This window comes from Nelumbo lutea, chromosome 3, assembly GCF_056320005.1.
Source record: "Nelumbo lutea isolate HS-2025 chromosome 3, American lotus-T2T, whole genome shotgun sequence".
Taxonomy (NCBI): Eukaryota; Viridiplantae; Streptophyta; class Magnoliopsida; order Proteales; family Nelumbonaceae; genus Nelumbo; species Nelumbo lutea.
The window spans coordinates 34,978,792-34,991,407 of record NC_142686.1 but is presented as its reverse complement, the minus strand read 5'-3'; the positions used below and the strand labels follow the sequence as shown (position 1 = coordinate 34,991,407).

The following is a 12,616-nucleotide window of genomic DNA, read 5'->3' as shown; positions in this document are numbered from 1 at the left end:
TACATTTTTTTTTAATTTATTATTTAACTATGATACCATTGGTTGACCAATTTCAAAATGGTAGTTTTTTTCATATTGGTTTTGAGCACAAGTTTTATATTAATAAAAATTTTGGCGGTAAATTTAATTAGTGTATTTTTTTTAGTGAGAAACAAAAATGCTCCAAAAAAATGATATAAGGAGAGGGAATGAGAATTAACACCTTAATGAGAGAGAATTAAATGAAGTGCAAAATAATTATTTAAATTACATTTTCTACCCCATAGTTAGAGAATGACCAAATTCAAAAGTAGGGGTGTTTTAATTAGGCCTGTAAACGGTATTCAAAAATCCAAATTTGAATATGAGATTCAACACAATCGAATTGAACTTGAATAATTCGAAACAGATATTCAGTTGAATTCGAATATTAATTTCTTATTGATTAAATTATTTGATCGAATTCGGATATGCACTGATTTGATCCGATAAATATATTTTTTGTACATTAATGTAATAAATAAAATCTCTTAGGGTAAATGAGGAAATCTATTCATCAAACCCCCAGTCAGCCAGCCCTAAACCATAAACCACTCTACATTTTCTTCTTAGCCCAAGTTTTCTCCTCTCTCGCCATCACCTTGCTACTCTCTCCTCTCTCAACTCTCACTATATGCAACAACCAACAAGAAAATGACTACAAATCTCTCTCTCTCTCTCTCTCTCTCTCTCTCTCTCTCTCTCTCTCTCTCTCTCTCTCTCTCTCTCCAGACTGCATCTTCTTGCAAACCCTAATCCTCCCTTCTTCGCCATCACCATCGCCCAAGCAACCACACCGTCCATCGCCCCTCATCCTCTGCCTCTCCTTAGTTCTCTCTCATATCTCATCTAATCATCTTCTCCTCTATCTATTCTCTTTCAAATCTCGATTCATTATCACAGCCACTCGAGCAACCACCAACAATAACGTCAGTGATAGTAGTCTCAACAACGACCACCATTACCGATGACAACCATCATCTTCTCCTCTATCTCTCATCCGCCACACTACCATCTTTAGTGATAGTAGTCTTTACGACAACCATCATCTTTATTATCCCTCTTTCACCATCGCTACACTGCCATCACTACTCACTGGCCACCACTGCCATCTGTTGAATTCAAATTGATAATCGAAATTGAATTCAAACTCAAATATTTGATATCCATTGGATATCGAATTCGAATATTAGTGTTCATAATCGGTTTTGAATTTGAATCTAACCTGATTCGATTTGAATTCAATCTGTTTATAGGCATAGTTTTAATCGAGAAAAAAAAATCCACAATGCTCACTTAATATTTAAATGTAGTATTTAGTAAGAGGGGATGTGAGCTAATACCTTAAATGCGAGAATTAATAAGATGGGATGGAATGGATTTAATATAAGTAGTAGTTCAGATTGCCCATTTTGATTCCAACTGTTTGGTTGGATGGAATTAGAATCCCATTTTCATTATTGCTAAAGTGGCATTCCCCCATTTGAGAGAATGATCATTCCCTATCCCTTCTTTGGGAATGAAATACAAATTCAGCCGATTCCAATTCCTATTCTCATTCCTGTCTGAACCAAACAGACTATGGAAATATTCCGATCCCAATTCTGAAGGATTTTGATTCCAATTCCTATTATAAACCAAACGGACCATAAGCAAAAAAGAAAAGTCATTATTTTGTCCTCTACCCCAAAGAGTCCAAACTCATTTGGATGAAGACCCCCCAAATCCATGATGGAGAGACGGTATAATAGGTTTCATCATTGCACAATTTTTGCCAATGATAAACTCAAATGGAGGGGTAATATAGTAAATTTGTAATAATTGTTTGTCTCGAAATGATAAATATGTGACAAGGCCTAAGTTTAAGAGAAATGGTAAGAGTGAAGAATTTTTGACAACCATAAAACATTATCCTCAATCTCTAAAACAGCCTCTTCAATTTCTCACTTTTATGAATTGTTATCAAGCCAAGATACCAAAAAACGTTACACTGAATTATTTTTATTTTTATTTTTATTTTTTATAATTGAAAATAACTCGTTGTTATTTTTAACCCTAAAACGTATGCAATATATAATGCGGCCAGGCTGGGCTTAAGTGTCAGGCCTAGTCCAGGCACCACCCCAGGCCCGTATATTTCAGGGCTGGGCCTACGATCCGCTCACTTTGAATAAACGGATTTATTAATATGAATTTCTCCAATTAACGCGAGGTGCACAATGCGCACGCTGTATATTCCATGCGAGAGTGGACTTCTGTATTTTTGTTCTACTGCTTGATTCGATAGCTACGTTTGAAGTCTAAAACCCTCTGAGCCAAAGCCCAAAAACACTCTACAAAACCCCTCTTTTAGGGTTGTCCAATGCAGATAATCACTTCGAGGATTTGATCGCAGTTGAATTTTCACGTAAGATCTCGTTTTATTCTTCAAATTTCGATCACTTTTAACTATCAATTAAGAAAATTGACCACTTTTTGTTAGTCTATTCGAGAAACCCTACTCATCAATTCCAGATTCAATTGCTTTGCTGCAGATTAGTCTACTTTATGTGAGGATCTAGGGTTTATATGTGTTAATTATGGAATGCCTGCGACTTTAATCGATCCTTAGATCACATTAGATTCAAGCTATTGGAAATCCGAATTCTCACGATGGGTGCCAAATCTGAATCAAGTCAGACGCCAAAGCCTGCGCAAAGTGGCACAGTAGCCGATCTATTTAACTTTTCTCCGAAAGCGCTAAAGCTCAAGATCAAGCAGCAGGAACTCCTGATTCGTGTCAGCATTCTTTGCCTCGTTTACGTCTTGGCGTTCATCACTAGATTGTTTAGTGTGCTTCGTTATGAGAGCATGATCCATGAGTTTGATCCTTACTTCAATTACCGAACTACGATTTTCTTGACGGAGAAGGGATTCTATGAGTTCTGGAATTGGTTCGACTCTGAGAGTTGGTATCCGTTAGGTCGGATCATTGGAGGGACTCTCTACCCGGGTCTCATGGTTACTGCGGCTTTCATCTACTGGGTTTTGAGATTTCTGAGGTTCGCAGTCCATATCCGGGAGGTCTGTGTCTTAACTGCTCCGTTCTTTGCATCTAACACTACTCTGGTAGCTTACTTCTTTGGCAAAGAGATTTGGGATTCCGGGGCTGGGCTTGTTGCTGCTGCATTAATTGCCATATGCCCAGGTTACATTTCGAGATCTGTGGCCGGTTCTTACGACAATGAGGGAGTGGCAATCTTTGCGTTACTACTCACTTTCTATTTGTTTATTAAAGCAGTGAATACTGGGTCCCTTGCTTGGGCTTTGGCTTCAGCTTTCGGGTACTTTTACATGGTTTCTGCATGGGGTGGATATGTCTTTATCATTAATTTGATCCCGCTTTATGTTATGGTTCTTCTGATTACTGGGAGATACTCGATGAGATTGTACGTAGCTTATAATTGCATGTATGTGCTGGGAATGCTGCTTGCTATGCAGATCCGGTTTGTCGGGTTTCAGCATGTACAGTCAGGGGAACATATGGCAGCAATGGGCGTGTTCTTCTTGATGCAGGTTTTTTCTTATGGCATGTGGTTTTTTTGCTGCTTATCTAGCTTTCCTATTGTTAACATTTTCAAAACCTTTTTTCCTCGAGGCTTATGTAAATTTAGAAACCGTTTCATGATAAAATAATGCTTCATTTTTTCAAATTAAATTTTCTACAGTTAATAGTATCGTGGATCAAATTAAGGTCTTCTTTGCTTTGTTTTTTGATAGAGAATTGTACTTTTCATGCATTTATTTTTCAAATTGCCCACCTTTATATCATAATACGAGCATGTTCAAATGTTGTTTTGGTTTTCTCAGTTATTTACTCGCTCTTGAACTTGAATTGTCTCAAGATGGAAGTGGCATTGGCAACCTAAGCCCTTCAGGTGTGGGAGGGGTGCTAATGGTAATGGTGCAATCAAAGCACCGTTCTTGGGGCCTATTGCAGATGGGATTGGGAACCCGTTAAGAGCAGAACCATTGACTGTATTTCAAGGGCTGAAGCTAACACAGTCAATGAATATCAGAAAATTAATGATAGAAGGGGACTCTAAAATGGTAATCAGTTGTCTTCATGATTACAGTCAAGTGATGTGGGAATATAGACTAGTTATCTAGAAGATTAAGTGGTTGATAAGGGGAATGGAAGTATCATTTCAATGGGTCAAAAGGTCAGTAAATGGAATGTCTAACATGTTGGCAGAGTTACGGGTTAATAGACAGCAGCATTTTTTGGGCTGAAGTGCAATGCTTATAGAGTTATACCAAGTATAGGGATAGGTGGAGTGCTTCCAGCCTATAAAGTGGGTTGCATAATACTTTGTAGTTCTACGGTTGTAAAAAAAGTGTACTTACAGGTAGACTTAAAGTGATTTGTAGGTTCAGATGGTTGACATGCATGGCAGCAGGCTCTGAAAACCAATGAGATGTTTCTTTCTGATTGATAAAAAAAAAAAAAAACAATGAGATCCATACCAGATATCTCAAAGTTTGTTTGGATATGATCTTTTTTTTGGTTAAAAGTAAATTATATTAAACTATTAATGTGGAGGGAGAGAATCCCTCAAACTATACAAAAAGTAGTACAATGTGTAATCATATCTCCTGCTGGTTTGTTGTCATGATCATTTCAAAATTAAAAATAGTGATAAGAAGTTTTGGGAGGAGAAAATTGTTTGATCAGTGATCCAGATGTTCTCTCCATCCTCGCTGGTACTAGGACTATAGACCAATACTATATCACATATTGGTTATAGACACTTTCTCGAATGAGCAAAATGAAGACATCTTGCAAAAAAAAAAAAAAATTCAAGTATCCCTCAATATTTCCCCCAATGTTTCAGAAGAATTTGATATATCAATAATTTTTTCAGTTTGTTCTGTGCAATTTTTCTTAATTTTGGTGAAAGTTTGTGGAAATTTCACTAATTTTGCTGAAACAAATTGAAAACATTTTCGAGTCATTAAGGTATACTACTGCATGTAAAGATTTTTTTTTTTTTTTTTGTATGAATAACTGAAATTTATTGAGCGTGGAAAAATATTTATGATACAATCTGACAAGCTTTCACCCCAAAAAAACCTAGTAGCCCTCTACTCAGGTCCCTTTAGCTACCTGATTCCTATTACTAGCATATCATTTTACAATTGTCCCCCAAATCTTTCTGTCCTATTAACACTGTTCTTAGCTAATGCATCTGCTACACTGTTGGCTGGCATTTGGCACCCAAGCTATACTTGTGACCATACCCCTTGCTAAACTTCTTAATTCCCTCATCATGCACCTGTACTGCCATGGTGTGTTGGAGCTTCCTTTTAACCAGCCCATTACTGTTTTTGAATCACTTTACACAACCAGTGCATGTACAGAATTTTTTCTTCATAATTGATAAAGTCACCTGTTACTGACCAAAAATAAAAAAGAATACCAATCGTGAGGCATACAAAATGCTCATACTACATCTTTCCTAAAATTAAATAAAATCATTTGGATTTATTGATTCTAGACTTCTTAGTCAACATTTTGAATTAGATACCTAGAATATAAAGATCTTTTCAAAAATGAAGGAGTTAGGATATAAAAGTTGTATTTGGTTTTTAAGGATGCTCGCCTTGCATGATAATTACTAAATGTTGTTATCAATGCTAATTTAAACTCATCTAAGAAAATGTATATTTAAGATTTTTAGCCTTCTATTATTCGTGGTATCTAGTTAGCTATTGTTTTTTGATAGTAAAAGAAATTTTTTATTAAAAAGAAAACAGAATTATTTATTGTAGGTTGACTGGTTGAGTATGCAATTATATATTTTTAAAGATTTTATTTAGTTTATAAATAAATTCCATATCCTTTCTAATACTTTTTTTTTTTAATTTTCCCAATTTCCTTAGATTTTTCAGATATCTGAGTGGAATTTATGAAAATTTTCTGATTTTCACATAGGTAGATGCCTAACAAAATTGAAACTTCAAACTATGATTATTCAATGGCTCACCTCCCATGTAAGCTTTAGATGGGAGCTATCTTGTTTCATTTTTCTCTATCTGACATGCATCCCATCATAAACTCCTTTTTTTTTTGCACAAGTAAGATATTCAATACACAGCTGCACGTTCTTGAAAAAAAAAGTGATCCCGCTGCATATTCTGTTTTTAGGTAATTGCATTGGTCAAATATTCAAATTGAGTCCATTGTAGTTCCATAAATTTCTTTAGATATTCTATGGTTAAGATTTTATAAATTATGACCTTCCCTACTATTAGAATAGGATGGTTGCTTACTGTTGGAAACGTGTTATCTTTTGTTTTTCTGTTTAGGTATTTTTTCAGTTGTTGATATAAGCATATAAAGTTGCCATGGGAGTCTAATGTATAATGATTGGTGTAGGTATTTTACTTCTTGGATTGGGTTAAGCACTTGCTAGGTGATGCAAAATTATTTCAAGCTTTCTTGAGGATCACTGTGACATGTACAGTAGGTTTGGGTGCTCTTGCTCTTGGAGTTGGCATGGCATCTGGGTATATCTCTCCATGGACTGGTCGTTTTTACTCTTTACTTGATCCAACATATGCAAAGGATCACATCCCAATTATAGCATCTGTCTCTGAGCATCAGCCAACAGCATGGTCCTCTTTCATGTTTGACTTTCACATCCAGCTTTTCCTTTTTCCAGCTGGCCTGTACTTTTGTTTCAAGCGGTTGTCGGATGCCACAATATTTATAGTTATGTATGGTCTCACAAGCATGTATTTTGCTGGTGTAATGGTTCGATTAATTCTTGTTGCTGCACCTGCAGTATGCCTTGTCAGTGCAATTGCGGTATCTGCCACTATAAAGAACTTGAGCTCACTGGTACGGATGAAGAGCAAGTCTCAACCAACTGGCTCTATCAAAGGAACTAGCAGCATGAAGGCTTCTTACAAGGTAAACGCTTGCCTATTTATAACCAAGGCTTCATATTCTATCACATGGATGTTTTTATCTGAGCATATCAGCAAACTGGCCATTCATTTTGCTTAATGAGGCTCTGTCTAATTTGTATAAATTGAGACCAATGGTCTAAGTTCCTTATATTCTTATAACTTGAATTTTCTTGCAAAGGATCCTTGGGATTCAAGGGGCCTTTAACATATCAGAAATTTAGTGTCCAATTGCTGATTTAATATGGAAAGAGTGTCTGGTTTCTTATTTTTCAGCATATTTTAGTTCTTAGCAGCTTTCAAATAAAAATATGTTTTAATTGGCTCCACAGGATACCTTTTATAGTTATATCTTAATAATGCCATTTAGGTTGCTTCAAAGAAAATGCTAGAGTTTGTGTTTTAAGTAGGTGTGTGTCTGTTGGGAATTTCAGTGTTTTCAGCGTAGGGTCTGCCTCTCTGATGTGAACCTTGTTTGCGGAGGAACTTGCTACATGTGTATTGGCATTTAGAACATAGGAACTGGTTTCTTTCTTTTTTCTTTTTGATCAGCAACACAAAATTGATTCTTTAGATTAAAAAAGAGGTACAACAAAGATTTGTGGGCAGTGGGCACAAAAACAAAGCCCACCCAGAAACTATTCACTATTTACAGAATTGCCCAGAACATAGAGTGTCTTTGAGTTCCTTGCTTTGCCAGACCATCAGCCAAACTGTTTGCAGACCTCCTAATCCATCTTATTTGGATCATCTATCTTTAGAAATCTGCTTGAATCTCCTGAATTCATTCCTTAACTTCCATATGATTCCTTCCCTCTTTTCCAACCAGCCCGCAACTACTTTTGAATCACCTTCAATAATCAGCTTAGTAATCCCACTTCTTTAGCTTTCTCTACTCCATAGACTGCTGCCAATAATTCTGATCTCACCACATCTCCATGCTGAATAGGACCTGAGTACAAAGCTAGAATGTTTCCATTTTCTTCCCTAATTGCCCCACCAATACCCAATGGTTCAGGATTGCCCATACAACTACCATCAAAGTTTAATTTCTTCCACCCAACACATGGAGGAGACCAGGACTCATGAACAATCTGTCTTCTAGACGAAGAACCTGCAATTATTTCCCACGATCTGCAGAAATCTTCAACCTTAAAGTCAGCAAAGAGCTTTAAAGTGCTCACCCAGTGTGCTACTCTGAGAGTAATCGCCTCAATCACAGCTTCTTTACTTCTTTCCTTGTCTTCAAAGATTCCTAGATTTCTTTCCTCCCAAATTGTCCAGATCACTGCTTCTCTAGTGCATCTCCACATAATTCTGCCTCTTCTTTTAGGGCAGCTGAAAAGGTGAGAGCTAAAAACACCTTCCAGACAATTGGGGGAAGCCAACTGCATCCAAAAAGAGATGAAAACCACTCCCAAATAGAAGTAGCAAAAGGACAGGAGATCAAAAGGTGAAAGGTAGTCTTACCATACAACTTACATAAAGAGCACCAACTTGGGGACAGACACCACTTTGGTCTTTTCCTCTGAAGCAAATCACAAGTGTTAATGGAGCCATGAAACACTTCCCAACAAAAAGCACTAACTTTTGGAGGGATGGGCCGAGACCATATCTCCTTAACAGGGAAATGAGGAGAGGGGGTGGTGGAGATAAGAGATTTCAAAAAGGACTTATAGGAAAAAAAGAGCCCAACTGACTAAGGGTCCACACTCTAGAATCTGAGCTACCCTCCCCCAAACATACTGAACTCAACAGAAGAAGCAAAACTGAGACATTGGAAATTTCACATTCTGTCAGATTGCTAGTAAAAGCCAAGATTCCAACTTAGGTTTGAAAGGGATGAGGAAGAGCTGATAAAATCACAAATAGGTTTACCTTTGAAACTAGAAAGCTCAAAGAGAGAAGGAAAAACCTCTGAAAGGGGGGCTTCCCCTACCCACATATCCTCCCAAAATCTAATTTTCTGACCCAAAGCCAAATCATACCTTATGCGATTGAAGAACATAGGAAGATTGTCATGGATAACCTTCCAAGAAGCAGCTAGAGTAGCTCTATGTAAGCAGCAGCCCACATCCCAACCGTTGCTTGACAGCCCATGGATACTTGAAATAACTAGTCCACAGGCTCTCATTTTCTTTAGGAAATCTCCAGAGCCATTTACTCGATAAGGCCGGGTTCTTCAACTTAATATTTCCAATGCCCAGATCTCCCTCAATCTTCAATTGCATCACCTTATCCCATCTAACCAAATGATCTTTCTTCCCTTCACCAGGCTCCCAAAGGAAATCTCTCATTATCTTTTCAACTCTTTTTACCACAGCTTGAGGCATCCTAAAAACCGACATACAGTACACTGGGAGGTTTGCCAAAGTGGATTTGATCAATGTAATTCTCCCACCCAAAGAAATATAATTCCTTTTCCAACTTGCTAGTCTTTTCTCAAATCATTCCACTACTGGTTTCCAAAAACTATCCGATCTAGGGTTGCCACCAAGGGGTAAACCTAAATAACACAAAGGCCAATTTCCTTTTTCACACCCCAATAAATCTGCCATTGACTTCAGCTCATCATCTTCTACATTAATACCAGCCACTAAACTTTTAGACCAATTGATTCTCAAATTTGAGATCCTTTCGAAGAGCTTCACTACTAACTTCGGATTTTCTACCCCCTCTCTTTCTTCTCCATCACAAAAAATGAGGATATCATCTGCAAACTGCAAGTGAGAGACCAAAACTCTATCTCTTCCTATTATCCATCCTTTGAACAATTGGAAGGAATTAGCCTTTAAAATCAACTTACTTAATACCTCGGCCACCAATGTAAATAGAAAGGGAGAGAGTGGATCACCTTGTCTAATACCTCGTAAGCCTTAAATGAAATCAACTGTCGATCTATTCACTAAAACAGAAAATTGACTTGTTTGGAAACAACCTCTAATCCATTTACACCATACGTTCCCAAAACCACACCTCTTCATGATATTAATCAAGAATTTCCAGTCCACTAGATCATAGGCTTTCTCTAAGTCCAATTTAATTGCCACTCCCTTTCTCTTTAACCATTTTGGAGCTTCCACACATTCATTTGCAATTAAGATTTGATCAACTATTTGTCTATCCTGAATAAAGGCCCCTTGGAACTAAGAAATGATTAAGGGGAGAATCTTTTTAAGTCTCAGAGAAAGCACCTTTGGCAATTACCTTATAGATACCAGTCACTAAGCATATAGGCTTAAATCACCTGGCTGGGTGGCATCTTTCTTCTTTGGGATCAAGGCTAAAAAGGTTGAATTCATCCCCAGACTAGTTCTCCCCCTTCTGTGGAATTTCCTTAACACTTTTGATCAAATCATCTTTGATTGTCTCCCAACAATCTTCATAGAATGCCATAGTGAATCCATCTGGTCCCGGAGCCTTAGATCTATCCATGGAGAAAATTGCTTAATTTCACTTTCCTCAAAACTTTTCTCCAACAATTCCACTTGATTTTCTTCCAAATACTCCCAATCAAATCCATCAAGTGACCACCTCTCATTAATTGGCCTGCGATAAATTGATCTGAAATAGCCAGCAAAGGCCTTAGCAATGTCACCTTGATCTGTGATCTCAGTACCTTCCACCAATAAAGAAGAGATTGAGCTCTTTCTTTTCCTGCCATTTGCTAACACATGGAAGAATTTTGTATTTCCATCACCTTCTTTAATCCACTTCTTCCTAGATTTCTGCTTCCAACTTATCTCCTCTCTCAAGAGAGTAACCCCTAGCTCCTTTTTTAAAGACCATCTCCTTTCCCTATCTTGGTTTTCCAAGACACCTTGCCCTACCGGCATATCAGCCTGTATCGATATTTAGAACCTTGGGCGCAGACACAACAGAAGGGGGATTTTCAGGTTTCTCATCCCCCTGTTTCAGATCGTGGTCGGCCATCTAGACATCAGGTTTTTCTGGTTGAATGTGATCCATGGATACCATAAACATTTCAGCTCTTGGTTCTGTGCCCCTTGGAGGAGACTCCTTCGTAGTCCTACAGTTCCCCTGCACATTTGTCCTCTGCTCTTCCAACTTTTGTTGCTCGACAGAGAGAAGTCTACACTATTTCTGTGAGCAGGATGACCCTTGTTGATCCTGGGCATGATTTATTAAGCTAACACCATTTTGCACTTGCCCTTCCAACGTTATTTCCATATAACTGCCAAGGTTTTCATGGAATTCTTTCTCCCCCTGCGTAACTTGCTCAACGGCTTTAACTTAACAACAGAACTCTCTTGAAACTAAGTCTCGCTGACCCTTTCTGCGGCGAACAGATCACTGGTGCACAAATTCTCTTCACCCTCGAAGCAAACTTGGATAGTCCTGTCCACACTTCCTATACTGGATTCTTCATCGGAAAGGCTATCCTCTCATAAACTTCACAGCTTATCCACTGACTGTCGTCTTCTTCATCCCCCTGCATTTCCTTTGATCTTGCTTACCTAGGATTGGTTTTTTCTTGCATCGAAGGAGGTCGACTAGCCCACTGTAAATGTGGCTGTTTCCCAGAGGATTTGCTGTTAGGGATTGATGGGGGCGATGATAGAACAGTGTCCCCCATCGATCCCTTCACAACCCCCCATGTGAGGGCGGAAAGCAAACTGGCCCAACTGTTTGGTTCACTCCTGGTTTAGATGCCTTACTTCATTCTCCTTTTAAAGCTTCCATGTAGGACACAGGTTTGTTCCATCAAAATTCAAAACAGTTTGAAAAACCAGCTTAAGTTGGGAAAATGGAGCCTGAATTAATTTCACCTGACTTTTTATTTTTTTTTGGGGGAAAACCAAGATCAGCATTCATGTCTCAACTGTTTGGTTCACTCCTGGTTTAGATGCCTTACTTCCTTCTCCTTTTAAAGCTTCCATGTAGGACACAGGTTTGTTCCATCAAAATTCAAAACAGTTTGAAAAACCAGCTTAAGTTGGGAAAATGGAGCCTGAATTAATTTCACCTGACTTTTTATTTTTTTTTGGGGGAAAACCAAGATCAGCATTCATGTCTCTCTTTCTCTCCTCGCCATGTGGCCTTCTATCTGTCACGTAATCATCTTCAACCTTTTGCCCTTTCTCCCAAAGGAACGATTCAACTTCTGACGCAACCCACACTTGCCTCTACCTGCCGTCTGAGAAAACTTTGATCAACCTTGGAATTTTTTCTGGCTCGGATCCCCCTAAATGCAAGCTGTCCATTTGAAGACCAGACAAATCCACATCTAGAATGAATCCTCCACATATTGCTGCAATCTGAAGGAATATTTCCTCTGTCCAAAGATTAAAGGGTAGTCCCACAATTTTCAGATGAAAGGACTCATAATCTACCTCCGTCTTGTTACAAGAGGGATTCCAGTTTTCCACTGACGCTACTCCCTCTCTTGTGGATGCTTTGATTAGATTTTTAGCTTTACTATCCATATCTAAAATTGCTGTTGTTTCCCCAAATGGACGAAGTAATGCCTTTTCCATCGTTGGCACAGAGGCCACTACATCCTGTAGCACTCTTTCCCAGTTATCCACCTTCTTACCCATTCTAACCACCTTTCTTCTTCACCACTCCTTCAAACCGCTGTCGGCCATCAGTTTTGAGCAGAGGTAGTTACCACAGATACCCCCAA

General features: G+C 38.2%; 1 protein-coding gene across 2 annotated transcripts in view; it reads left to right on the top strand.

Annotated features, from left to right (window-relative positions):
- Positions 1-2,190: 2,190 nt before the first annotated feature.
- STT3B (staurosporin and temperature sensitive 3-like b) overlaps positions 2,191-12,616 on the top strand; it is a 32,170-nt gene continuing 21,744 nt past the window's right edge. Inside the window, exons 1-3 of one of the 2 annotated variants that reach the window (XM_088977086.1) lie at positions 2,191-2,425; positions 2,553-3,573; positions 6,437-6,973. In XM_088977086.1, coding sequence (XP_088833212.1) covers positions 2,671-3,573; positions 6,437-6,973 — 1,440 coding nt within the window. In that variant the 5' untranslated portion in view covers positions 2,191-2,425; positions 2,553-2,670. The remainder of the gene's footprint in view (positions 2,426-2,552; positions 3,574-6,436; positions 6,974-12,616) is intronic. The other variant, XM_088977087.1, reaches the window with a different exon arrangement.